This window comes from Callithrix jacchus, chromosome 4 (genome assembly GCF_049354715.1).
Source record: "Callithrix jacchus isolate 240 chromosome 4, calJac240_pri, whole genome shotgun sequence".
NCBI lineage: Eukaryota > Metazoa > Chordata > Mammalia > Primates > Cebidae > Callithrix > Callithrix jacchus.
The window spans coordinates 3,198,079-3,225,739 of record NC_133505.1 but is presented as its reverse complement, the minus strand read 5'-3'; the positions used below and the strand labels follow the sequence as shown (position 1 = coordinate 3,225,739).

Sequence of the window (27,661 nt, the reverse complement as noted above, 5' to 3'; positions counted from 1 at the left end):
GAGTCCCCGAGACCGCCAACGTAGATGTCTCATTCAACCTGAGAGAGAGAGTGCACGGAAGAGAAAGAATATAGAAAAGTAGAGTCTGGAGGGCTGTGTGAAGATTATGGTCAAAACGCAGCAAATTTATTCTTGTGGGTTACAGCTTTTATACCTTTTTTTCTTGTTTACATTTACTTTATCCCAGTAGAAAGAAAAAAGAAGGGTTAAACAGAAAGGAAATAGAAACTCCATAAAAAATAGTTATCAGGGGCTTGTGATATTCACTCAGAAAGCAGTTTAAGGGGGCTAGTGGTAGTTTTTTACATTTCAAAGATACAATGGCACCCTTAAGGTGGCTGGTTAAACCTGTTTTTCACCAGGAGCTAAAACAAAGGCTTGGCTCCAGGGAAAATATGGGCAGAGGTCTCTGCTCCTCTCAGGCATCTCAATTGCAGCAAGTTTATTGCTTACACAGAGACTGAAGTGGACATGGAAGCAGACAGCACAATGTCCTCATAAACTGCAGGCCTTTGCTTTGCATTCTGTTGTTGCTTTTAGTGAGTCAGCTCATGGCCCTTTGTCTCACTGGACAGCCCTCGAGGTGGGGAAATGCAGACAGGTCCAGCAGCCAAACTGGGGTGAGTCAACTAGCTGTCTCCAGCCCTTGGTGCGAACACCACATCTCCCGTTTTTTTACTTTGCAAATGAAGTGTAAACAGCTTCAGTTGCATCTCTCGGAGGGTGGAGAACACGAGACGGAAGACACGTGGCAGGCACATTAGCAATATAAGAACACAGACAGCAATGGCAAGCAGAGATGAAAAAGAAAGGAGATGAAATTGATTTATCCAAGAGGACATGGCATCAACAAAACTGTGAGCAATAAAATCATCATCAGGTAATTGTGACCAAGAAAGGTCAATGGCCGAAATTTCTTGCTGCAAATGTGAGATGTCAAGAGAGAGACTGTTATGAGACCAGATGCCCTGTAAATGGGCCTTAATAAGTGGCCACTGCCACTGGGAACCATTGTAGGGAGCGCTGGTAACACAAATATATTTATAATGAGCATGACATCTAAGTGAAAGTTGATTATGTAAGTTATACACTTTGTCCCCTAAGATGGTTACAGTTTGTTCTAAGGCATTCAGTTTAGCTTCTAATTTATCATCAATAGACATTTGAGTTCCCATAGCAACAGAAACATTTTTTGCCAAGTGATTCACATATGCATCAGTATTAAGGATTTAGAAAGACTAACAGCGGCTATAGCTGTAGAAGCTATCACGGACACAATGGCTATAATTCCAGCAATGAGTATACCAAGGAAACGTTTTTGACGCCGGAGGAGCAGAGATTGGGTTTTGTAAAACAGAGAGTATGAATGTTCATCATACCAAGGACCTGGGATATTTACAGGAAGCATAACATAAGGGGGTTGATGAACAACAAGAATTGTGTCAACAGGGAACAGAGGCATCAATACAATTTGTGAGTAGGCAATTCAAGCAGGAAATAGTATAATGACCGTTTTGAACCAGAAAAGATACTGGCCCAAGTAGAAGGGCATAGGGAGCAGCTACACATGAACGTATGGAGAAGGTTTGTACAGGCATATGAACATTACTTCCGTGGCCTGCCTAAATTGTAGGAGGATGAATAACTAGGAAAAGCCTCCATAGAGAGGAATAAGTTTTGCCAGAGGCTGTGGTATATAGGGGAGTATTCCATGCTCCAGGGGACTCATATCGATGGATACCAGAAAGACGAGGAGAGGGTACAAGCCAATCATAAAGAGGAAACCCTGTAACAAGGTGGGAACGAAGAGCATGAGCTGATGGGGGAAAGACAAGAGCACCAGACAGGTGCGGGGTCAGGTGATTTGTTGGTCACATGGCAATGTTGCTGGTCATATATGGGCAGTTTAGCCGGAGTAACTTCTAACTATTCCCTGAGTCCAATATAGGATGCAGTCCAATTTCTATTAAATTGAGGAGTATTTCTGGGTAGAGTTTCAAGGCTGCTATAAGCGAAGGAATGGCGAATGCCTAAATTGAAGCAATAGGAGGGTGAAGGCTGAGCAGTAGTTACAGGTGTGTAATGTGGATCTCCCATGTAAAAGGGCATAGATTACAGTTTGGCAGCATGGAAACACATAGGAGGAGAAATGGATTGACCAAAGAAGGTATAGTTTGCTGATTGAGGATAGATATGAGCAGCTGAAGGGGTGCCAAATATTGAGGTGTCATTAAGGAAGACAGTAAAGGCAGGATCATCCCAAGTAACAGGACGGATTAAAGGAGGATCAGGAACATAGGCCCAAAAAGCGTCAGGAGAATCGTAAGTAGGCACAGTGTGTGCCAACGTAGAATCACAAGATAAAATGGCTAGCATGGCTAAAAATAGAGTAACCGGATTAAGAGAATGTCCTTGCTGATGAACAATGTGTGACGCGTCAGCCACTAGGTGTCGCATCTGGGTCTAGGTCGGGACTGGAACTTGTTGAGGAGGCGTCGGCTGGTGCCGCGGGCGATGGGCAAGGTGGGATGTCGTCCTCTGTAGGCGTAGACATCGGATTCTCGGGAGAAGGGAATCTGGTGAAATCACTTGAGGGCTTGGCCGACGGGGAGATGTCAGTCAAGTTAGAGGGATGGTCACTAGTCTTGGAGAAAATTGTCTTATTTGGGGCATGCTTGATGTGTCACTCAGGCACCTAGATACGTGAGGGGGCAGACCTAGGAAAGACACAAACGTGACCTCTGCCCCCAACTAATACAGGGTCAGGGCCATTCCGTTAATTAGAAAATAAATCTCTCCATAACACCATAGGCGTGGCTGAGCCCTGTGGGTGCCAGAAACGATCAGCTGCTGAGTGACCTTGAGCATCAAGGGTTAAAAAATTTAGAACGTAAAGAGCATGCCGAAGTACATCATGTGGAGACTTGTAAAAGGAAGGAGGTGAATTATTTAGTTTAAGTAATAAAGTTTTAAGGGTGGCGTGAGCATGTTCAACAATTCCCTGTCCTTGAGGATTATAGGGGATTCCTGTCTTATGAATCACCTGGAATTGAGAGCAAAAGGTTTGGAATAAAGAGCTGGTGTAAGCTGGAGCATGATCAGTCTTCAAAATGTTTGGTGCACCTAGGTTGGAGAACACGAGTAGACAATGAGCAGTCACGTCCTTGACTGCCTCTCCTGTATGGGCTGAAGCTATTATGAAATGAGAAAAAGTGTCAATAGTTACATGCACATATTTTAAACGACCAAAGGAAGCAATATGGGTGACATCCATCTGAAAGATGTGGCCAGGCTGTAGGCCACGAGGGTTTACTCCGGTATGTGCAGTTTGAGGCAAGTGAGTCACACAAGCAGGGCACTGCTTAACAATGGCACGAGCCTGTTCTCTGGTGATCTGAAACTGCAGCTGCAGGCTACGGGAGCCCTGGTGATGCAGGGCATGGGATATCTCAGCCTGTTGTAAAAGAGAAAGGGCAGGGGCTATGACTGGGCGAGTGAGAGCATCAGCAAGTCTGTTGCCTGCAGAGAGAGGAAGAGCCTCAACTGGTTGCGGGGGTCGAGGCGACGTCCTCTGGGAGTTTCCTGAACGAGGGAGAAGAGAATTTCCTTGAGCATCCCTCTTAGATCTGCACTCGTTGGCCCAATGGTTGCCACGGTGGCACCGAGGACACTCGCCAGGCTGGCAAGGCCTTTGCTGTGAGGCAGGGAAAGACGGCGCAGGCTGGGGGGAAGCAATACCAACAGGGTGAGGGCAGTTTTTAGCAATGTGACCAAACTGTCCACATCGAAAGCACTTCACAGATGGCCTACGATTTTGCTGTCGTTGCTGCCTTAAAAAGGCCGACACGGAAAGTCCCTTTTGAGCTGCTGCCATGGCTAAACCTTGCTGATATGCTGGCCCAACATCTGCACATTGCCGGATGTATTCCTCAAGGGAAGCTTTTCTCCAAGGACGGAGAATGGACTGGCAAATAGTATTAGCATTTTCATAGGCCAATTGTTTTGTAAATAATTGAGCTGACTCGCTATCTCCAAATTGCCGTTTGACTGCCTGCATTAATCGAGAGACAAAATTTTGGTAGGGTTCCTCATTTCCCTGTTTAATTTTGGTAATTTCATCAGTAAATTCTCCATGAGTGGGAAGCTTTCTCCAGGCATGCAAAGCTAAAGCATTTACCTGCCCAAATGCCGCTTCTGGGAGGGCAACTTGTGCCTGAACACTTTCATAATCACCTGTACCTTTTAACATTTGTAAATTAACTCCCACTCTTTGTCTCTCATTCTTTTCTGCCAAATCGAAAGCAGCATCATCATAATAAGCTTTCCACAATAAGTAGTCTCGACCTGAAAGGCAGGCATTGGCGATGCGATGCCAATCTGCAGGGGTCATGGCCTGAGTACCAAAATTTTCAAGTAAAGAGAGAGTATAAGGTGCAGTAGGTCCGTAGTTACTCACTGCCTCCTTGAAATCTTTCATGAATTTTGGCGGAATAGGTTCATAATGGCGAAGAATCTCGCCGTTTTGATTGGTCACTTCTACAGTGGGACAGACGAGGTGGAGGTCAGAATCGGGAAATCCCTGTTTCATAGACTCAAAGGCATAAGTAGTTGCAAGGATAGGTTCTCGTGGCATAGAGCACACCACAGGCTTAGAGGAAAGCGTAGTAACGGCAGGGAAAGCTTGAGTAGGTTTGGAAAGCGAAGCCAGGAGCCTGGATAATTCCTCGGGGGTAAGAATTAAGGGCGCAGCTGAAGCCCTTACCTGCGCGCTCTCTGAAGCGCCATTTTTCACTTCGGCTCCAATCCCTTCCTCTGGAGCTCCCCCATTTCTGGCTCCAGGTCTGACTCCAAGGGTGGAATCGGGCTCATTTAGAGGATTACAAGGTGGCAAATTACAGCCGCCCCCTCCATCATCAGGGTTAGATTCCTAAGAGGAAGAGGGATTAGAAGCGAGAGAGGCAGCAGGGGAGCAGTGAGTGTCAGCGCTTGCGGGATTGCAGGAAGGCGGGCAGACAGCGCGGCACAACTGCGGCCAGACCGAAAGTAACAGTTCTGCCTGCGGGGAAGACTGATGAGCGGCGCCGTATTCCTCAATCTTAGTTCCTATTTTACTCCACACAGATTCATCTAACGATCCCTCCTCAGGGACCCATGGGCACAGTTCGTAAACAATCTCTAAAAACTTAGAAACATGTTTCTTTTTTACATCAGCACCTCTATTTCTTAACATTTGATGTAATAATTTCGTGAACATTGACTGATTTCTGGACTCAGATTGCCCCATTTTACTCCAGATGAATTTTGAGTCCAGAACTACAAGAACCGCGGCTTTACCTTGTCTCCTCTGATTTGGGGTGCGTCACTGTACCTCTCGTACTCAGGTCCCTGTTCCCATGTGCCAGATGTCGGGGTCCTGCACGTCTTCCGGGGGGGCTACTGACCTGCGGGAGTCCCCAAGACCGCCAACGTCGATGTCTCGTTCAACCTGAGGGAGAGAGTGCGCGGAAGAGAAAGAAAAAGTAAAGCGGAGTCTGGAGGGCTGCGTAAATTATGGTCAAAACGCAGCAAGTTTCTTCTTGTGGGTTACAGCTTTTATACCTTTTTTCTTGTTACATTTACTTTATCTCAGCAGAAAAGGGGTAAACAGAAAGGAAATAGAAACTCCATAGAAATAGTGATCAGGGGCTTGTGATAACCACTCACAAAGCAGTTTAAGGGGGCTTGTGTTAATAGTTTCCAGGGAAAATATGGGCAGGGGTCTTTTGTCCCTCTTAGGCATCTAAATTGTAGCAAGTTTATTGCTTACACAGAGACTGAGGGGACATGACAGCAGACAGCACAATGTCCTCATAAACTGCAGACCTGTGTATTCTGTTTTTGCCTCAGTGACTCAGCCCAAGGCCTTTGTTTCAGCGCCTTTGTCTCAGCTCGGGACAGCCCTCAAGATGGGGCAGTGCAGATACATCCAGCAGCCGAGATGGGGTGAGTCACGCTAACTGTCTCAAGCCCTTGGTGCGAACACTGCACACACAGGGTCCAAATAAGAGAAGGAGAAAGATAGTATCCGAGCACTAAGGATTGGAAGAAGCCATGACTCCCAGTTAGAGTGTTCAGCCAGTCCAGAATAACCATTTGCCTGATCAGCGAGCTTTGGGGCTGTCTTTTCATTTCCTGATAGTGTCCTGTAAGAGGCTGGACTGGTTTACATAAAAACAACATTCTTCATTTAGGGGTAGACAAAGACCTCCTTTTTCAGCAGTCAGTAAGTCAAGGCCTCTGTGGTTTTGGAGGACAATTACAGCTAAGGACTTTGCTTGAGTTTAAAGAAGGAACAGTGAGTTGCCTAATTCTGCAGTGCCAGCAGAGACATCATTAGAGGCTACGGAAGGTGATGATTGAAGTGCTGAGGCCTTCTATGCTTGTGCGGAGGGCAGCAGTAATTCCTAACCCTACAAATAAGGGGACTGATGAAATGACCCGCTTGTGTCTTGTCAGGACCACAAGGGGAACAGGGAGGCTTTTGTCTCTGTTGGCAAACTGAATTTTGGAAGTAAGAGAAACTAGGATACAAGTGCCTGCCCAGTTGGTAGGAAGGCAGAGTAAGAAGTACCCCAGAGGAGAAAAAGCCCTTGGCTTAGACAGAACTGTAGGGTTCAGCCCTACGGGGTCCTGTGAGCCCCCGTCTACTGATGTGGACATGTGAAACTGGAAATAAAGACACAGGACACAGAGATCAACAGAAAGCGTTTCCGCTGCCAACAAAAGCTCAGAGTCGGGCACTGGCCCCAAGTCCCTGGACACTCTGATTTTACTGAGTACAAAGCAGGGGCCAGGGTGGGCAGGATGAGTCTTTGGTGGTCAGTGACAGGCTCAGGTAAATCACGTGTCTAGGAGAAAGGGGTCCAGGTCTTTCACGTAACTGAGGTGAATAGAAAACATAATGCATCAGCACTTTTCTCATACTTGTCAAGAAAGAGCAAAGACATGAAGGTGTAGGTTACTTTTACTGATTCTGTCTTCTAAGAAAAAGAACCAGGTGCAGAAGAGGAACATGAGTAGACGCGGAGCGTGACCACTGAAGCACAGCATCACACAAGACACAGTCAAGCCCCCAGATTCGTGGCATCCCTGACAGCCGCCAGGCCCACTGCAGAGCTTGGAGGAGCAGAGTTTTCTCCTAACTCCCCCAGGAAGGAGGCATCTCAGTCATTTCGGACATCTCCTTCCCTAGCTGGGTAAACAACAGGCACTTTCCCAGCGCTGGCACTGCACACAGCCGCGGCGCCCTCCAGCAGCCCTTATGCGGATGTGACAGAGGGCTCAGAGCACCTTGCCTTAGGATCACTTTGTTCACAGTGTCACCTCAGTTCCATGCTTCATAACCTGATAGTCATTAGTTACATTAAAAGTTTATATTGAGTATATATATTTCTGTGATTAAATATGAATTACTGTAATTATGATTATATATAGGAATAACTACGTAACTATATCTAATTCTTTTTTTTTTTTTTTGAGACGGAGTTTCGCTCTTGTTACCCAGGCTGGAGTGCAATGGTGCGATCTTGGCTCACCGCAACCTCCGCCTCCTGGGTTCAGGCAATTTTCCTGCCTCAGCCTCCTGAGTAGCTGGGATTACAGGCACGCGCCACCAGGCCCAGCTAATTTTTTGTATTTTTAGTAGAGACGGGGTTTCACCATGTTGACCAGGATGGTCTCGATCTCTTGACCTCGTGATCCACCGCGCCCGGCTTTATCTAATTCTTTTCTAGTTCTGTATTCATATTTATATTTCTGTGGTTATATATGAATAACTATGTCATGATTATATAAAGGCATAACTATGTAACTATATCTCTAATTCTTTTCTAGTTCTGTATTCATATGGGAACAGGCTGAGGCTTCAGACCCTTGCCTTGGCACTTGTGGGGCCTCCCATGGGGTTCCCCCCCCTCCCACCCAGTCAGAATTGTTAGTGTAAACTGAGAAGGTGAGAAAGTGTTCTGAGGGGGCTGGGGCTTTGGACCCAATGCCAAGGGAGCCAGCAAGGGCTGTGGCGGAGGATTCCGCAGGAAGCCCGTGCGGAGGGAGAGCTGCTGTTTTCACGGTGTAGGAGGAGCGTGTGTTATAAGTAACCACTCGCTTCTGTTAACAAGACTGGGTATGAGCAGAGCACGGGACTGAGGCTGAGAGCCAAACATTGCCTGGAGAAAAGTGTAAACCCGCAACTTAGAGCAGAGCATGTGAAAGTCAGCGAGGGCGCGAGTGAGACAGCAAAGAGCAGCAGAGACTTTCCGAGGTGCGGTTGAGCAGCGGGGCGACTGCACAAAGCTGGAGAAGGCTGCGAACCGGGGGGGGGGGGGGGGGGGGGGAGCGCTGAAAGTAGGCCTGTGGGGTGTGAAGGGGACTAAACTCTGGAGGCTGTGAGAGCCATAGAGGGTCGGTAGGGCACAGCCTGTGATTCTGAGGGGTTTTAAGAGTATGGGGGCGGGGGGCAGCTGCTGCCACATGCAGGCATGAGGACCGGCCCAGGACTGTGAGGTTACGTTGTTTGTATAAAAAGCCTATGGCCGTGTGTCTGGCTCCTATGTGAGACTCCCGGGCGTTAGTAAAGACTGTAGAGAAAAGCGCATTTGCTTTTTGATTAAGTTGAAAGGGCCTGGGAGAGTTCTGTGCTCTGATATGAGTGATGTAAAAACGAAACTGTTTGTTGTGCTGCTTGCTGTAAGGAGTTGAATAAGAAATGAAGTTGGTCACCTGTCACATTCTGAATTAAAGCACAGTCCGTATTTTGAGCTGCGTGCACTGCACAAGCTGAATTAGAAATTATGTTTACAGGTTGTCTAAATGTTTGTCAAACCTTAATGACCACTGTTAACTGGGCTCTTTGCGCTGACAAACAATAAGTTTGCCACATTTTTTGTCGCAGTCCCACAAAAGCACCGTTGCCACTGCTGCAGTCATTAGTAAGGAGTGACAGCCCCTTCTATGCGATATCTTCGAGTAAGAGAAGGTAGTGCCCATGAGGTTAATTTTAAAAACTGAAAAAATTTATTTTTAGGATAATAATTATCAGTTATTCCAATGAAAACTGCCAGGTTAACCTGCCAATTTTGTGAATTCATATAGGTTTGTTGAATTTGATGTTTGTCTAAAGGAACAATAATTTTACTGGGTTATATCCATGTAATTTTATAGTTCAGTTTTTCCTGTCCTGCAAGCATGGCAATGAATTCAAATCTGTGGTAAGAGCTTTTGATGTTTTGTGAGGCAGAAAAAGCCATTCTACTAAATTATTCTGTTGAACAGTCACACTGGCAGGCAATGTTTAGTAGGGAAACTTAACACCTGCAAAAGTGGGTGAAGATCTATGCATTCTACCTGGGCTTGCTGAATTTTTACTTCAACTAACTGAATTTGATTTACTGCCACGATAGTAAAAGCGAATTTTTAACAATTTTGAGCAGCTAAAGGAATGGTGAAAAACAATTTTTAAGACCTATTACTGAGAGGCCACTTTTTTGGAGTCATGGTTGGAGGAGGTAGCCCTGGTGCAGCCCTCCCATGAGTTGAATTACTGCAGTAACAGCTTTTAAATCTTAACATTGTATGTTTTCCTGACTTCTTTCTAATTACAAATACAGGTGAATTTCAAGGGGGAAAGGAGGTTCTATATGTCCTTTTTGTAATTGCTCCTTGTTAGGGACAAGTGCCCCAGTAAACCCGCTCCACACAAGCTGCCCCTTCCCCCACGCTGCTTGCTCTGCAGCTGCATTCTTGAACCCCTACGAAGGGGCCACTTCAAGGTTGCCAGATGTGCTACCATTAAGCAAAGCCTGATTACAGACATCCGGGCAGCTCCAGGAGGGCAGGAAAAACACATGTTGGTTATCTATACTTGTAAATTCCTGTTTGACAGATATCTGTTAAAAATCCTGGTTTTCTTCTTTTTAAAAAACTGCCACCATAAAAGTTACAGGAGGATGTATTGCAGGTCTGTCACAAGTTGATAAACTATCTCTGTGCCTGTTACCAGCAGACAGATGACCTCAGTCCTGAAACTCCCTCATGCCCCTCTCACCCCTTATGAGCCCCTTGTTTTATAAGCTCAAAGCTGCCTCCTCAGATTGTCATGGAGCAGCCAGATGTGAGTAAAACCTGCTTGCCTGACTTTGGGTCTATTCTCCCTTCTCTCCACCATCCTTACACTCCTGAACAAGTTGTTTGAAAGCCTCCAGCTTTTCTTGTTTCAGCGGGCCATTGTTCTACCCAAACTGGCTTAGCAGTTAGCCACATACAAGGAATGGGAGCCAGAGGCTCAAGAATGGCTGCTCCTAAAAATGATATCCTAGTCCACTTTGGTCTCCATCCCCAAATTTCTAAAAGCTCTGTTCTGCCATTTTTGTAGGTAAGGGCCCCACAGGTTGGTGGGGTGTCCCTTATGCTGTACAGAAGTGCAGGATCTGAGAAATAAAGAGAGGACACAGAAGTACAAGGAAAACACAGCTGGGCTAGGGGGTGGCATGCCACCTATAAACAGAGGCAGGTGAGGCACTAAATGTTCAAAAGGGTCTGTATTTATTGGGTATAAGTTAGGGGGCAGGGTAGTGAGTGAAGTCATCTTTAAGGATAGTGATAGGGTTGTGAGCAATAAAACAAGGGGTCCACCCCCATTAGGTCACCTAGGCTAGGAGGTGGACAGTGCACAGCAAGGGGTCCCTTCCCATTAGGTCACCAAGGCATGGAGGTGGGCTGTGCCCAGTGAAGAGGGTGCAGTGTGCAATACCTCTATCTGTGGTGTTCGCGCCAAAGGCTCGAGACAGTTGACTTGCCTCAGTTTGGCTGCTGGACCTGTACTGCATTTCCTCACCTCGAGGGCTGTCGAGTGAGACAGGGCCGTGAGCTGAGTCACTAAAAGCAACAACAGAATGCAAAGCAAAGGCCTGCAGTTTATGAGGACATTGTGCTGTCTGCTTCCATGTCCCCATCAGTCTCTGTGTAAGCAATAAACTTGCTGCAATTGAAATGTCTAAGAGGAGCAGAGACCTCTGCCCATATTTTCCCTGGAGCCAAGCCTTTGTTTTAGCTCCTGATGAAAAACAGGTTTAACCAGCCACCTTAAGGGTGCCATTGTATCTTTGGAATGTAAAATCATTGAAATGTAAACTACTACCACTAGCCCCCTTAAACTGCTTCCGGAGCAGGATATCACAAGCACCGGATATCTATTTTATGGAGTTTGTTTCCTTTCTGTCTTCCCCTTTGTTTCTTTCTGCTGAGATGAGGTAAATGTAAACAAGACAAAAGGTATAAAAGCTGTAACCCACAAAAATAAATTTGCTGCGTTTTTACCATAATCTTCACGCAGCCCTCCAGACTCTACTTTTCTATGTTCTTTCTTTTCCGCGCACTCTCTCTCTCTCTCTCAGGTTGACTGAGACATCTACGTCGGCGGTCTCGGGGACTCCCGCGGGTCGGTATTCCCCCGGCAGATGTGCCGGACCCCGACATCTATCTATGGGCGTGCTACTCCTAAGAAGATCTATAGGATGCTTAAGTCACCCAGAAGTGACAGAGCTGTCAGGGTTACCGCCACCTGCTGGCAGCTACCAATGAATTCTATAGGAGGATGCTTTCTGAGCCAGCACAGTAACAAGAGCTGATAAAGTTCACAGTCACCACGGTGCGATTATCTGGAGGGGTTTGAGCCCTCGAACGCTCAAGGGATTGCCGATCTGAGGGCAGCCTTCCACAAGACCTGGAGCAAGGTCCCACAACTCCTTTATCAGGAGGAGTGGCTCTTGCCCCAAGCCTGCCATACAGCGGGTATCTCTACGATACTGAATGCTGGGCCCTGCCTGGGCAATGGATTATTGTCCCGGTATAACTGTTTTTCCCTTAAATCAGGCTCTGCACTGTGTCTGCTCCAGACATTCCTCCAACTGTAAGCTGCTTATTCCTTAACTCATGCTCTGTACCGTGTCTGCTCTAGGCATTCCTCCAATAATGAACTAAGATATAGTTTTATATATATGGAAATAATTGAGTGGTAACATATTCTTTAGGCACTCATTCTATTAACTAATATATGATTATATATAGAAGATTATATAAAGGGAAATAACTGAGTAGTAACACTATAAACTGAGATATTCTTCAAGCACTAATTCTATAAAGTAATATGTGATTATATATAGAGGATGATATAAAAGGAAATAACTGAGTAGTAACACTATAAGCTGAGATATTCTTCAGGCACTAAGTCTATAAACTAATATGTGATTATATATAGAGGATTATATAAAGGAAAATAACTGAGTAGTAACACTGTGAACTGAGACATTCTTCAGGCACTAATTGTGCCAGGATTCTGCTTAGCTCTCCTTCCTAGGTGCCTATATGGGGAGTTACCCACAGTTTTCACCTTTTCCTGGCAAACAGCCCATGTTTCTCATCATATGTTTACTGGGGCATATTGATTCAGTGGGATAGATATTTCAGCACCCCACTGCTGTAACAAGTCTCTGCCCCACAAATTAACAGGAAGGTGAGTGGTAATAGGCTGTACGGTGCCTTCTAGTCCATATTACCTTGTCTGGTGCCCTGGCCCTGGACAAGGTAATATCATGGTACTCTGAATAACCTCAGAGGCGGTTCCTACCCCCACAACACCAATAGGAGCTTTTTGTTTTGGCCACTGCTGTGGCCACTGATCCAAGGCTATAATAGAAACCTCAACTCCTGTGTCAACCAAGCCTTCAAAACTTTTCCCTTTGTTATAGTACAGATAGGTCTCTTTTCAGAAACTGGATTGACCCAATAAATAGCTTTTCCTTGTTTATTAGTGCTGCCAAAGCCTCTCCTTTTTTTCTGTGGTATTTTTTAATTTAATATATGGTAAAAGCAATAATGGAGCAATCCTTTCCCCTGGGGACACGGACCATGGGACTGATGAACTGACAGGCAATTGAATGTCTCCAGTGTAATCAGAATTAATTACCCAGAGTGAACAGTAACACCCTTTCAATTTAAATTTGATCCACAAAGTAACAATCCAAGTGTACCGGAAGGCAAAGGTCCCCTAACTCCTGTAGGAATTGTCTTTGGAGGCTCCCCTGGGAGGAGGGAGACGGGTTGTGCTGCAGAGATTTAGGGCAGCACTGTCTGCTGTGGCGGGGGACAATTGTATTTGTAGAGGTACTGGCTGAGCTGGACATGCCCCGGTTGGTTGAGGGGCCCAGGCCCTCTTTCCGTTTTCCGGCAATGGCTGCCCATCTTTATCAAACCTAGAAGGACATTGCTTTGCCCAGTGGTTTCCTTTTCTACAGCGAGGACATACACCAGGATCCCTTTCCTTCCCCATATTGGCAGGCCTCGTTTTAAGATTCCCTTTTCTGTATTCCTTTTTTGTGTGTCCAAATTGCCCACAATTGTAACAAGATCCTGAAAAAGGTGGCGTGTCTTTTCCCGCTGTTAGTCCTGCAATGGCCTGGGCCAAAACGGTGGCCTTGTGCAGGTATCCTCCAATATCACGACAAGCGTTATGTATTCTGCAAGAGTTGCCTTTCCTCTAAGGGGCCCAAGAGCCGCCCGACAGTCGGCATTTGCATTATCAAAAGCAAGAAGTTTCGTGAGCAGGTCTTGGGCGCACCTGTCCGAGACAGCCTTCTCTACTGCCTCCTGGAGTCGGGCGATAAAATCAGGATAAGGCTCCTGCGGTCCTTGGCGGACGGAAGTGAAAGAAGGATACCTTTCCCCAGGAACACTGATCCTATCCCAAGCCCGTAAACAGACTCGGCGCAGTGGATTAACAGCCTCGTCTCCCATGGCAATTTCAGTATCGAGTCTGCCCCAGCCAGGGTCCGTTCCCATCAACTGACCCGCAGTGATAGGGATGGGGGGCTGCGCCTGCGCATTCCATCTTGCTTGGTCCCGCGCCTCATCTTCCCACCACCCCTTAAACTGTACGAACTGAGCAGGAGTAAGAACAGGTTTTGCTAGCGTGTTCCAACAATATGGAACGAACCTGTAATCAAAAGCCACGTTTCTTAGCAGCGTTTGTACAAATGGTGAATTGGGGCCATATTGACTGACGGCTTGTTTAAACTCCTCTAACAACTTAGCCGGAAAAGGGACGCTTTCCCCCTGTGGTTGAGGTATGGTTACTGGGATCTGCCACAGCTCCATGTCTCCCTCAGCCCTCGCCTTCTGAATACAGGCTTCTAGAGGACTCCTGATGGTCCCAACTACCTGGGCTGCACGTTTTGGAGCCTTTTCATTGTTCCTGTCTATTAAACGTGCAGGAGGAGGTGGGCATTTGCGAACCTCAGCAGGCGGAGCAGGAGGACGGGTAAAACTTGTTTGTTTCTGTTTTACTCTCTCCTCTTTTACTCCCTCTTTCTCTAAGTCCCCTGGCTCTGATTCTAGGAATAAACTTTGACATTTCTCCTCCTCCGATTCAACTTCATCGTCAGTCTGAAACGGCTCAAGAGCGGTTTTCACAAGTGCCCAAATCTTCGCTCCCTCTTCGGAGGCCTGTTTCAGGTCCCTGCCGATTCCTTCCCATTCTTCCGCAGTCCCTTCTTCCGGAAACCGCGGACAAAACTGCTCAATTGCGTGAAACAGCAACAGCAAATCCCGAGCGCTTACCTCCACTCCGCACCTTCTTAGCAGCTGTCTTAACAAACTCAAATAAGCGTTGTGCTGACTGTCACCCTGGCCCATCGTTACCTGCTGTCCCGAAGCGCCCGCGCACCTGCGGAGCTGCTTTGTTCAGAACTCGGGCGTCCTTCGCCGGCGCGTCCTCCTCTTTAACTGTGTTAAGGAAACTTCTCTTCCCGGTCCGCGAGGGGAGCGCAGGGTTCAGCCCCACAGGGCCCCGTGAGCCCCTGTCTGCTGGTGCAGAGACGAGACAGCGGAAATAAAAGCACAAGACACCGAGATCAGGAGAAAGAGAGTTTGGGCCCAGGGTTCCACGGCCAATGAAAGCGCGGACTGGGGCACCCCGAGAGCCCGGACGCTCTGACTCTTACTGGGTACAAAGCAGGGGCAGGGTGGGCAGGGACAGTCACGGTGGTCAGTGATAGGGTCAAGGAAGTCACGTGTCTTGGAGACGGGGGCAGGTCTTTCAAGTAGCCGAGGCGACGGAGAAGCAGAATTCCTCAGCACTTTTCCATACTTGTCAGCAAAGAACAAAGACATTAAGATTTACGTTACTTCTACTAGTTCTGTTTCTCAAGAAAAAGAGGAACAGGCGCAGAAGCGGAACGTGAAAGGAGACGCGGAGCGTAACCACTGAAGCGCAGCATGGCACGGACGCAGCCAAGCCCCTGATGCCTGCGGCCTCCCCGACGGCCCCCGGGCAGTCACTAGATTGGGGGAGGGGAGTTTCTTGTAACTCCGCCGGGGATGGAGACATCTCGGACATCTCCTTCTCCCGCTGGCTAAAGAGCGGGTGCCTTCCCAGCGCTGTCGCCGCCGCACAGCCGAGGCGCCCTCCAGCAGCCCTCACCCCGGTGTCACAGAGGCCTTCAGGCGACTCGCTTTAGGATCTCTTTTCACAGCGCCTGGCAGTGTTCACGCCAAGGGCTCGAGACAGTTAGCGTGACTCGCCCATCTTGGCTGCTGGACCTGTGCTGCTCTCCCCCCGCTCTCCAGGGCTGTCCAGTTGAGGGAAAAGAATGGCTAAGCTACTAAGGCAAGAACAGAATGCAGAGTAAGGGCCTGCGGTTTGCGAGGACATTGTGCTGACTGCTTCATATCCCCCTTAGTCTCTGCGTAAGCAATAAGCTTGCTGCAATTGAGGTGCCTGAGAGGGGCAAAAGACCCCTGCCCATATTTTCTCAGGAGCTGAGCCTTCTCTACCTCCTGATGGAAAGCATAGTTAACAAGCCACCTTAAAGGAACAATTGTTTGCTTGCACTGTGTATCTTTGAAAAACATATATTAACTCTCGAACTGCTTTGTGAGCTATTATCACAAGCCCCTTCAAACTGCTTTGTGAGCCGTGATCACAGGCCCCTGATAACTATTTTTACGTGATTTCTGTTCCCTTTTCTGTTTGCCCCCTTTTTCTGATGAGCTAAAGTAAATGTAACAAGAAAAAAGGTATAAAAGCTGTAACCCACAGAAATAGCGTGCTGTGTGCTGCTTGACTGCACGCAGACCTCCAGACTCTACTTCCCTGTATTCTTTCTTTTCCGCGTGCTTTCTCCCTCAGGTTGAATGAGACATCTACGTTGGTGGTCTGGGGACTCCCGCGGGTCGGTAGCCCCCCTGGCAGACATGCCGGACCCCGACAAGCGTCACCTTAGGCTCACACTCTGCGACCTGAGAATCATCAGCAAAATTAAAGGGTTTTACTGAGCATATCCATCTTTGATTATTTGTGAATAACAGTGTGATTATATCTCTAACTCTTTTCTATTACATTATTTATATGGGAACAGGCTGAGGCTTCAGCCTCTGGCCTAGGCTCCTGCAGGGTCTCCCACCCACAGCGGAAGGGTTTCAAATGCGGGAAATTCCAGGCTCCAACCCCTCCTTTGGAGACCGGAAGGCTTTCAAATGTAAAGTTCTTTGGTTTTCAATGCCTTTCCATTCTGGATCAGTCATATGTTTTTTTTTTTTTTAATCTATGCTGTATGTATGAAAATTTCATTATTGATTAATCTGTTTTTAAAAATGTATACTTGGCTTTTTTTTTGGTTTCATATCAACTGATACACATCACTGTCCTTTTTCTTCTCAAGTGTTTAGCTAGACGTGAGCTCCATTTTCTTGCTTGTAACTGAAACTTTTTTATGGCAGGGCAGACCCTCACAAAGGTGCTCAGAAGTAAGACTTTGTTTTCACAAATTGGAAAGATTTGGGGTATAATGAAATGCCTTTGCACATAAACACTGTATCTGTAGTTCACATAGCAAGTTTCCTTTGCCCTGGTAATGTGCATTCTGAATATATTTTCTAGTGTTACTCAGAGTTTAGTCAAACCTGTCCCTCTGGCTCCACTGATTACAAACGCACAATTCAAATATGTTTCAATTCTGATTTCCAAGGGCAGCAATGGGATGACTTTCATATGCCGTGGCTGCTTATTAACCAAGTGCCATGGTGAAATTACTTGAACTCAGTAATACCTGTCCCTTAGGAGTATGGGGACCACAAAGTAGGGAGACATGCGAGATGGTGGATATCTACTGTTTTCAGGGAGTGAGGGCCAGTGGTCTACTGCAGCAGTTCCCAAGGGAACACAGGAGGACCTAATTTTAAAAAGTGCAGGATCCCAGGTTGCCTAGGTGACCAGTTTCCTATCACCATATAGATTTTATCTAAAATTGGTCTGTTTGAGAACACTCCTGTTATCAAGGTGTTCATTTTCTAATGGCCTTTATTTTATTCAAAAATGAAGCAAATAAACAACAAAACCCGTGCTTCTCTCACTCTTCTCAATAGCACCAAGGTTCTTTAGCTCCAAGTGCAGCAGGCTCCGGGCTCCAACACAGGGACAGTTGGAAAGACCTGGGAAGTCTTTTCCTGGTAATTAAATTGTTCTAATTACTATGTAACTATCCTTTAGCAAGTCAGGAAGTTTCCAATTATTTGCTTTCAACAAATTAAGGGAGAATCTAGTCAAGTTCTCAACTAGGATAGAATGTAAAATATGCTTATTTATTGTGGATTACTATGTGATTTTTGGCAAATAACTTAGAAAGTATGAAATAATTCTGAGACATTTGTATAAAAAATCTGATCTATTTTCATTTATTTGTATACTAATATGCATTTTTCTCAGCAGTTATAAACTGAGCATAAAATTATTGTTAAAACTTGACTTACTGGGCTGGGCCTGGTGGCTCACGCCTGTAATTCAATCACTTTGGAGGCCAAAGCGGGCGAATCACCTGAGGTCAGGAGTTCAAGACCAGCCTGACCAACATGGTGAAACCCTGTCTTAAAAAAACAAACAAAAAAAACCTCTTGACTTATCATGGCAATGTGTATATTTATCAATAATTACATGCCAGGCTCGGTGGCTCATGCCTGTAATCCCAGCACTTTGGGCGGATCACAAGGTTGGGAGATCGAGACCATCCTGGCCAACATGGTGAAACCTCGTCTCTACTAAAAATACAAAAATTAGCTGGGCATGGTGGCACACACCTGTAGTTCCAGCTACTCCGGAGGCTGACATAGAAGAACTGCTTGAACCTGGGAGGTGGAGGTTGCAGTGAGCTGAGATCGCGTCACTGCACTCCAGCCTGGTGCCTGGCGACAGAGACTCTGTCTCAAAGAGTAATAATAATAATAAAATTACATGAACTAATTATAAAAGCCCAATTGTGTAATTTAGATAAATATCCGATTATTTTCACCTTCATACTTACTGATTACTTTCCAAATTCATATTTTTATTGCTATGCTTGATTGTATACAAGTAATAATTTTAATTATGATTCAATGCAGAGGAACTCATAACAATGAAAGCATATGCCATTCCCCAAGTTGATTGAATGTACATATCTGTCGTTGATGCTGTAGTTACATAGGATATGGAAAGCTTAAAAGAATTTTAAGCATAAAATGATTTTATGTTGTACACCTGCAAATGGAGGTCAAGAGAAAACAGAATGTTAAAGGCTGTAAAAGAAGTTTTTGTTCATACATTTATTTTTCATAAACATATCACAGTATTCAGAATACATCATCTTCAATGTATTCAAAAATGATGCAACACTGTCGTTTTTTTAAATGTCAATAATTATGTTGTACGAGAACGAGTCAAGGAATGTGCCACACTCTGATATTTAATTATGAGTCCTTCATTTGTAGCATTCGCGCCAAGGGCTCGAGACAGCTAGTGGACTCGCCCCAGTTTGGCTGCTGGACCTGTCTGCATTTCCCCACCTCGAGGGCTGTCGAGTGAGACAAAGGGCCGCGAGCTGACTCACTAAAAGCAACAACAGAATGCAAAGCAAAGGCCTGCAGTTTATGAGGACATTGTGCTGTCTGCTTCCATGTCCCCCTTCAGTCTCTGTGTAAGCAATAAACTTGCTGCAATTGAGATGCCTGAGAGGAGCAGAGACCTCTGCCCATATTTTCCCTGGAGCCAAGCCTTTGTTTTAGCTCCTGGTGAAAAACCGGTTTAACCAGCCACCTTAAGGGCGCCATTGTATCTTTGAAATGTAAAATCATTGAAATGTAAACTACTACCACTAGCCCCCTTAAACCGCTTTCTGAGCGGATATCACAAGCCCCTGATAACTATTTCTATGGAGTTTCTATTTCCTTTCTGTTTACTCCTTTTTTCTTTCTTTCTACTGAGATTAAGTAAATGTAATAAGAATAAGGTATAAAAGCTGTAACCCACAAGAATAAAATCGCTGTGGCTCGCTGTAGCTCCTGCTGCGCTGCTCAGCCCTCCAGACTCTACTATTTTCTTTCTCTTCCGCTCACGCTCTCTCTCAGGTTGAATGAGACATCTACGTTGGCGGTCTCGGGGACTCCCGCAGGTCGGTAGCCCCCCGGCAGACGTGCCGGACCCCGACATTCATTGTGCCAGCGACCGAGAGTGGCTAACGCCCAAAATTCTCTCGGCCCTGAAGAAAAAGTTAGGGGGGTCTTTTATACACTAGTTTTAACAGGAAGAAGGGAACGTAGCTGAAACAAAGTTTTCACAAAGGCAGAATAAGCAAAAAGTTAAAAAGAAAAACTGATAGGTAAGAACTAAAACACTGCCAGGTGTGAGGAGTACAGCTGTCTTGGATGACACACAACTTATAGATAAGGGGGCTCTGGGTGCTCACTGCAGCTGCATTTCCAGGATCTGCTGATACCACTTTACTCGGCCTCTTATCAGCAAAGGCACCCCTGGGTGCCCAGAGTCAGGCTGACCTTGCTTTATACTCGAGTTACATTACTTTTTTTTTCTTTTTGAGACGGAGTTTCGCTCTTGTTACCTAGGCTGGAGTGCAATGGCGCGATCTTGGCTCACCACAACCTCCGCCTCCTGGGTTCAGGCAATTCTCCTGCCTCAGCCTCCTGAGTAGCTGGGACTACAGGCACGCGCCACCATGCCCAGCTAATTTTTTTTTTTGTATTTTTAATAGAGACAGGGTTTCACCATGTTGACCAGGATGGTCTCGATCTCTTAACCTCACGATCCACCCGCCTCGGCCTCCCAAAGTGCTGGGATTACAGGCTTGAGCCACCGCGCCCGGCCCAAACTTTTTTTTTTTTGAGACAAGGTTTGGCTCTGTCCTCCAGGCTGGAGTGCAGTGGTGCGATCTCGGCTCACAGCAACCTCCGCTTTCCAGGCTCAAGCCATCCTTCCACATCAGTCTCCTAAGTAGCTGGGACAACGGGCGCGCCACTACTGCTTGCTATTTTTTGTACTTTTTGTAAAGATGGGGTTTTGCTATGTTGCCCAGGCTGGTTTTGAAGTCCTGGGCTGAAGCGATCCGCCCACCTCCACCTTCCAAAGTGCTTGGATTACAGGCATGAGCCATCTCGCCCGCCCACGCCTCATTTCTAGTGTAGTCGAAAAGATTAAAAAAAAAAAAAAAAAAAAAGTCAGCTGTGTTTCCCTAGTGCCCTTTTCGGTTTATACCTTGGGTCCTTTGTCATGCCTCAAAATCATGCCTGGTTGCTCAAGAGTGGAAAGGGACTAGGTAAAGGGGGCGCCACCTCACGGTGCTGCCAACATCCAGACATCACGAAATCCACCATCCGGAGCGTGTCCCGCTGCTGGGGTCCGGCACGTCTGCCGAGGGGCTACCGACCTGCGGGAGTCCCCGAAACCACCTACGTAGGTGTCTTGTTCAACCTGAGGCAGAGAGTGCTTGGTAGTGAAAGAAAAGTAGAAAAGTGGAGTCTGGAGGTCTGCGTATCTTACGGTCAAAATGCAGCAAGTTTATTCTTGTGGGTTACAGCTTTTATACCTTTTTTCTTGTTACATTTACTTTATCTCAGCAGAAAAGGGGTAAACAGAAAGGAAATAGAAACTCCATAAAAATAGTGATCAGGGGGCCGGGCGCGGTGGCTCAAGCCTGTAATCCCAGCACTTTGGGAGGCCGAGGCGGGTGGATCACGAGGTCAAGAAATCGAGACCATCTTGGTCAACATGGTGAAACCGTCTCTACTAAAAATTACAAAAAATTAGCTGGGCATGGTGGCGCGTGCCTGTAATTCCAGCTACTCAGGAGGCTGAGGCAGGAGAATTGCCTGAACCCCAGCCTGGGTAACAAGAGCGAAACTCCGTCTGAAAAAGAAAAAAAAAAAAAAAATAGTGATCAGGGAGGGGCTTGTGATAACTGCTCACAAAGCAGTTTAAGGGGGCTTGTGATAGTAGTTTACAAAGCAGTTTATGTTTTTCAAAGATACACAGTGCAAGCAAACAATGGTGCCCTTAAGGTGGCTTGTTAATCCTGTTTTCCATCAGGAGGTAGAACAAAGGCTTAGCTCCAGGGAAAATATGGGCAGGGGTCTCTGGTCCCTCTTAGGCATCTCAATTGTAGCAAGTTTATTGCTTACACAGAGACTGATGGGGACATGAAAGCAGACAGCACAATGTCCTCATAAACCGCAGACCTTTGCTTTGCATTGTTTTTGCCTCAGTGACTCAGCCCGCGACCTTTGTATCAGCTAGACAACCCTCGAGAGAGGGGAGTGCAGATAGGTCCAGCAGCCAAGATGGGGCGAGTCAAGCTGTCTCAAGCCCTTGGCGCGAACACCGCACATCCGGCGGTGTCAAACGCATTTCTGGTCTCTCTTCTTAAAAACCCCTGGATGCTGAACGCATTTCCCGGTAGCGAGATCCGGGTTGTCCACGACCTACACGGAGCAAGCGTTACTGCTATGGACCCGGCTTCTGCCCTCAAACGCCAGGGTCGTTCTCTATGGTGTTGGCAGCTATATGCCCGTAGCCCGTCTACTTTTCACCTGAAAAGGCTTTTCAAGAGGTAGATTAATTTAGTGAATAGATCAACAAAATACCTCATGACTTGTACAGGAAAAGCGAACCAGCTCTTCTGTAGATTATGGTGCGTTGCTCTGAAAAGAGCCTTTGGATTGTCAGCAGCTGCGTGGGGCTCACTTGGAGCTGGTGTACTTGGTGACGGCCTTGGTGCCCTCCGACACGGCGTGCTTGGCCAGCTCCCCAGGCAGCAGCAGGCGCACGGCCGTCTGGATCTCCCTGGAGGTGATGGTCGAGCGCTTGTTGTAATGCGCCAGGCGGGAGGCCTCGCCCGCGATGCGCTCGAAGATGTCGTTGACGAAGGAGTTCATGATGCCCATGGCCTTGGAGGAGATGCCGGTGTCGGGGTGCACCTGCTTCAGCACCTTGTACACGTACACGGAGTAGCTCTCCTTGCGGCTGCGCTTGCGCTTCTTGCCGTCCTTCTTCTGCGCCTTGGTCACCGCCTTCTTGGAGCCCTTCTTCGGGTCGGGAGCGGACTTGGCCGGGTCGGGCATCATGAGATGCCGCTGGCAAGAGCAGACCAAGAACTTGGGCTCCTCTTTTTATGTAACAGTTTAGGCGGAAGAGGTGGCGGAAGGTCTCTGATGATTGGCGATTATCCGCGGATGACGTCAGATGCCAGTTCTGCCCAATCACAACAGGTATCCTGCATAATTGAGTCTCATTGGCCTAAATCAAAATGAAACGTTGGCCAATGGCACAGCTTCCTCTTCGCGCCCAGCAGAGGCTATAAAATTTGCGTTTTCTGCTTTTCTCGGTCGTTGTTGACTGCACACAAACCTTTTGCCATGTCCGGGCGCGGCAAGCAGGGCGGCAAAGCCCGCGCCAAGGCCAAGACCCGCTCCTCCCGGGCCGGGCTCCAGTTCCCCGTGGGCCGCGTGCACCGCCTGCTGCGCAAGGGCAACTACGCCGAGCGGGTCGGGGCCGGCGCGCCGGTCTACCTGGCGGCGGTGCTGGAGTACCTGACGGCCGAGATCCTGGAGCTGGCGGGCAACGCGGCCCGCGACAACAAGAAGACCCGCATCATCCCGCGCCACCTGCAGCTGGCCATCCGCAACGACGAGGAGCTCAACAAGCTGCTGGGCAAGGTCACCATCGCGCAGGGCGGCGTCCTGCCCAACATCCAGGCCGTGCTGCTGCCCAAGAAGACCGAGGGCCATCACAAGGCCAAGTAGAGACCGAGCCTGAAAGCGCATGAAACAAAGGCTCTTTTCAGAGCCGCTTCATTAATCATAGAAAGACGACACGACTCCGGTTTTCAGCTGCTTTACTACTCCACGATACATTCTTGAAGTCTGGGTTTCAATCTTCAGCCTCTCTGTCTATGCTGCCGGGATTTTGAGATTTTTAAAAAATTTAGCTCCTCATGTAGATATTTACAAGGCCCCTTTGCTAACACGTATTTTTAGGGATTTTGCCATGATGGCGAGGCTGTCTCAAACGCCTCACCTCAAGTGATCCACCCACCTGGGCCTCCCAAAATATTGAGATCACAGGCTTGAGTCACCGCGCAGGCCAGCTTGTGGTATCCAGATAGATCAAGGCACTTTACTGGGACAAAACTTTGACAATAAAAATCCAAGCACCTTACTAAGCGTACTGGTGGGTTCCACTTAGGTTCTGGGAAACTCACTGAGGTGCAAGGAATAGAGTATTTGGTTTTTTAATATGCTTACTAGGGAAATTACAGGTTGCTACTAGGCAGTATACTTTATAGTTTTTTAATCTCGATGGTAAACTTGAAGGTGGACTCCTCAGCCCTTTTCCTTGCCTCTAGGAAAGGAGCAACTCATAGGTATATTTAAACAAAAACATGCAGTTATGTTTGCCAATGTGTACATGGGTCATGTTTTGTCTTTAATTTTTGCACTTAGAGTTTGGAATAGAAAAGAAAACTGGCATTAGAAGTCTTAAGGGTCTTTACAACATATACATGTTCTGTTCTGACCCAATAATCACATGTATATATGTTAGTACGCTCCCAAAATAACATGTTAAAAATAATAGTTACCTTCATTGTATGTGTTCTGATACTCTTCTGCTCAATTCTGTATTTAGTTAACCTTTTTGTAGCTGGGTGTTCTTATGTTACAAATGTATCCCATAAACACTGTTACAATTAACAAATGAGTTAAATACTTAGTAACTGCCAGATAAGTAGATGGCCAAGAACAGTATCTAAACTGGTGATGACTGATAAGGATGGTATCTCTTCTGAGAAAAACCAAAGGCTATTTTGAGACTAATGAGGTCAAAGTTTCCCATGTTATCCTTTTTTTAATTTTGTTTTTTGTTTTGTTTTGTTTTTTGAGACAGGGTCTTGCTCTCACCCGGGATGGAGTGCAGTGAAATGATCTTGACTCACTGCAACCTCTGACTTCTGGGCACAAGCGATTCTCCCACCCCAGCCTCCTGAGTGGCTGGACCACAGGCGCAAGCCAGTATGCCCAGCTAATTTTTTAATTTTTTTGGAGACTTGGGGTTTCGCCAAGTTGCCCAGGCTGTTCTCAAACTCCAGTACTCAAATGATCAGCCTGCCTTGGCCTCCCAAAGTCCTTGGATTACAGGTGTGAGTCCCCACAACCTGCCTGTTGTCCATATTTCTATATGGGCATATCCTTGAAAAGAATTGGAACATTTATGCCACTTATCAGTTTTGCATCTCAGGAAAGTCAGACACAAGAAATATGTCCTTTTTCGCGGGGGGTTGGTTTGTTTGCTTTGTGTTTTTGAGACGAAGTCTCCCTATGTCGCCCAAGCTGGAGCACAGTGGTGTGATCTTGGCTCACAGCAACCCTCGCCTCCTGAGTTCAAGCTATTCTGCTTCAGCCTCCTGAGTAGCTGGGACTACAGGCACATGCCACCACACCTGGCTAATTTTTTTTTTTTGTATTTTTAGTAATGACCATGTTTTACCATGTTGGTCAGGCTGATCGAGAACTCGTGACCTCAAATGAGCTTACTTGGATGGTTAACAGACTATTGTAATTCAGTACATGGAATGTTTTGAAAAGACATAGTATTCATTTTCACATAACTAGAACTACTCACTATCCTCTAAATAAATAATGCCTCATGTAATCATAACTGGAAAGTTAATTGGGAGTATATTTGCTGCATATCTCTAGGAGAGGATGCCCTATCCAGCCAGCAAGAGTACTGCTCAGTACATACCAGGCAATCTCTGTAGAGCCCTTCTTGATTTTTTATTAGCTCCATTTCCCAGCACAGAAAGAAGGAATGCAACAATACCCATCAGTTCAGCAGTACCCCCTACGTGTCCTAGAGGCATTGCTTCCCTCCTCCAAATAGAGTATCTTCCTTTTCAGAAGAAAGCTAATTTCTGAGAAGGGGACACTTTATTTTGTTTTGCCTAGGGTGTTGATTCCAATAAAAAGAAAGCATTATTTTAATTTGTAAAATATTAGTTATAAATTATCATTCTAAATTTCATATGTGAAAATATGGAATCTTGAACCCCCATACAAGATGAGGATGAGCAGATTGTGAAGTTTGGAGTAGTGACCTTGTTATGGAATTTCCAAAAATGTGTATTAAGAATGTGACCAATTCTAATAAGTGAACATACATACGTAACCAACTAAAACAAGATAGAGAATTAAACTTGCTTTTAAAAGCTGTAAAAATACTATGATCTTTCCACTTACAAGCTTCACAAACTAAGCTGAGGAGAGACAGATGATAACACACATACACAAGCCAACTTACCAGGTCAATTCTTGACTACTTATGAGAATGCAGGAGAGTTCACAGAATACAAGTTACAGAAACGTAGCATTCTGAAAACAAGAATGGATGAGGTAAGGGCTGTCATGGCCCACAAGAAGCTGATTTTAGCACACCTAGCAAGCTGATGTATTTCTTTCATTTGGGATTTTCCATGGGGTTGTTTTCTTATTCATTCATTTAACCAATAAATATTGATCAGAAGCTACTATGTTACTGGAGATACCCAAGTAAACAGAAGTTCCTCCTCTCATGAGCCTGTATTTTAGAACAATCAGAAAATACATCATATAGTGACAAAGTCTAGCGTGAAAAAAAATGTAGGGATTATATAGATTTCATTTAGTCATACAAGGCCTCAGTGAGAAGGCAACATTTAAGCAAAGACTCAAGTATTTTATCCTATGCTCAAAAGAACTGCCACAGGCTTCCAGAAAAAAGCGATCTGAATTTTGGATACTCCTGAGACAATGTTTCAGCCACTGTCAAAAGTCAACAGAGAAAACTTTTACATGTTTTCACAGCTGAGGGCTTCAAAGGGAATTCTCTGGCAGGCTCTCCTTCCAGACGACTTTTGATCCCCAAACCATCTGTCACTAACTACACTTAAGTAGTTTAAAAAGGCTCAAAATACGGCTTGAAAATTTCAAAAAGTTAACACTGCTTAGGAAAAGGGGGGCGGGGGGGTGGGCGAAATCGTTTCACTTTAGCCAGCATGAGCTACATTAACCTTAATTTTTCCAACTTCAATACCTTACTTTTCTTGGTGTGTTGGCCAAGAAATACACAGACCACAGTACAGGTTAGGAAATTAGAAGCACCATCCAGTCAAAACTGGGTGCCGGAGCTGGGCAGGCAACACGTGAAGGAACTTAATAGCTACACCCAATGTTTACAGAAAGATGCCGGATATTATCAACCGTTAAGACTCCCAAAATTAGCATTTTAACAGGCTGAGCCTTAGAGCTTTAGAAAACATATTGTATAACGTCTGAAAATGGGCCCTATCTAATATAGGCGAAACAAGTACCAGGCAGGAAGAATTCCTCAGAGAAACAGATCTTTTTAGCGCGCACGTGGATGGCTCTGAAAAGAGCCTTTGGGTATGTAATGGCTGAGTCCTTGAGACTCAAGCTCTCTCGCCGCGAATGCGGCGCGCGAGCTGGATGTCCTTGGGCATGATAGTCACCCGCTTAGCGTGAATGGCACAGAGGTTGGTGTCCTCAAAGAGACCCACCAGGTAGGCCTCGCAGGCCTCCTGCAGCGCCATCACCGCGGAGCTCTGGAAGCGCAGGTCGGTCTTGAAGTCCTGCGCGATCTCGCGCACCAGGCGCTGAAACGGCAGCTTTCTGATCAGCAGCTCGGTGGACTTCTGGTAGCGCCGGATCTCGCGCAGGGCCACGGTGCCGGGCCGGTAGCGGTGCGGCTTCTTGACGCCGCCGGTGGCCGGGGCGCTCTTGCGAGCCGCCTTGGTGGCCAGCTGCTTGCGCGGAGCCTTGCCGCCGGTGGACTTGCGGGCCGTCTGCTTCGTCCGGGCCATTCCTTCAGAGCTAGAATCACTTAAGGTGGAAACAGAAAGCTAGCCGCTTATTTATAGTGAGAGTCTGAAGCTGATTGGACAAACGTATGCTGAAGACCCACCCAACTGTAACCGGATTGGTCAAGGACTCAAATTTTTGTTGCTCACCAATTCCTCTGACAATGGTAGCGGTTCATAGCCTCCATATTATTTTATTTTCTATTTTCGCTCCAGTTGTTATCAGCGACTTCCAGTGGAGATAAATGAGCAACATAATTAACTCACATTTATCTAGGAGCGACATTAGAACCAAACAAGGAAAAACCAACTTTAATATTTTGCTTAATCCAATATAGCCAACATATTTCAATATGTAATCGAAATAAAAATTGTTAACGTATTTTACACTTTAGGGCACT

The 27,661-nt window shown here is 46.4% G+C and overlaps 3 protein-coding genes across 3 annotated transcripts; 1 reads left to right on the top strand and 2 right to left on the bottom strand.

The window, feature by feature from the left end:
* Window positions 1-104: 104 nt before the first annotated feature.
* Window positions 105-22,493, bottom strand: LOC100407767 (histone H2B type 1-H). The gene is made up of 2 exons (XM_017971592.4): window positions 21,994-22,493; window positions 105-5,485 (listed from the first exon to the last, which is right to left on the bottom strand). The coding sequence occupies exon 1, from the start codon at window positions 22,471-22,473 to the stop codon at window positions 22,090-22,092; it is 384 nt and encodes a 127-aa protein (XP_017827081.3). The 5' UTR covers window positions 22,474-22,493; the 3' UTR covers window positions 105-5,485; window positions 21,994-22,089.
* A 239-nt stretch (window positions 22,494-22,732) lies between these two features.
* Window positions 22,733-25,060, top strand: LOC100407409 (histone H2A type 1-H-like). The gene has a single exon (XM_078368107.1). It carries the CDS (start codon window positions 22,765-22,767, stop codon window positions 23,149-23,151), a length of 387 nt encoding a protein of 128 aa, XP_078224233.1. The 5' UTR covers window positions 22,733-22,764; the 3' UTR covers window positions 23,152-25,060.
* Window positions 25,061-26,722: 1,662 nt separating this feature from the next.
* Window positions 26,723-27,290, bottom strand: H3C10 (H3 clustered histone 10). The gene has a single exon (XM_078368105.1). The coding sequence runs from the start codon at window positions 27,261-27,263 to the stop codon at window positions 26,853-26,855; it is 411 nt and encodes a 136-aa protein (XP_078224231.1). The 5' UTR covers window positions 27,264-27,290; the 3' UTR covers window positions 26,723-26,852.
* Window positions 27,291-27,661: the final 371 nt, after the last annotated feature.

Bases quoted from the DNA above. Each gene is read 5' to 3' on its own strand.
- LOC100407767 (XM_017971592.4), bottom strand. From the start codon at position 22,473: ATGATGCCCGACCCGGCCAAGTCCGCTCCCGACCCGAAGAAGGGCTCC.
- LOC100407409 (XM_078368107.1), top strand. From the start codon at position 22,765: ATGTCCGGGCGCGGCAAGCAGGGCGGCAAAGCCCGCGCCAAGGCCAAG.
- H3C10 (XM_078368105.1), bottom strand. From the start codon at position 27,263: ATGGCCCGGACGAAGCAGACGGCCCGCAAGTCCACCGGCGGCAAGGCT.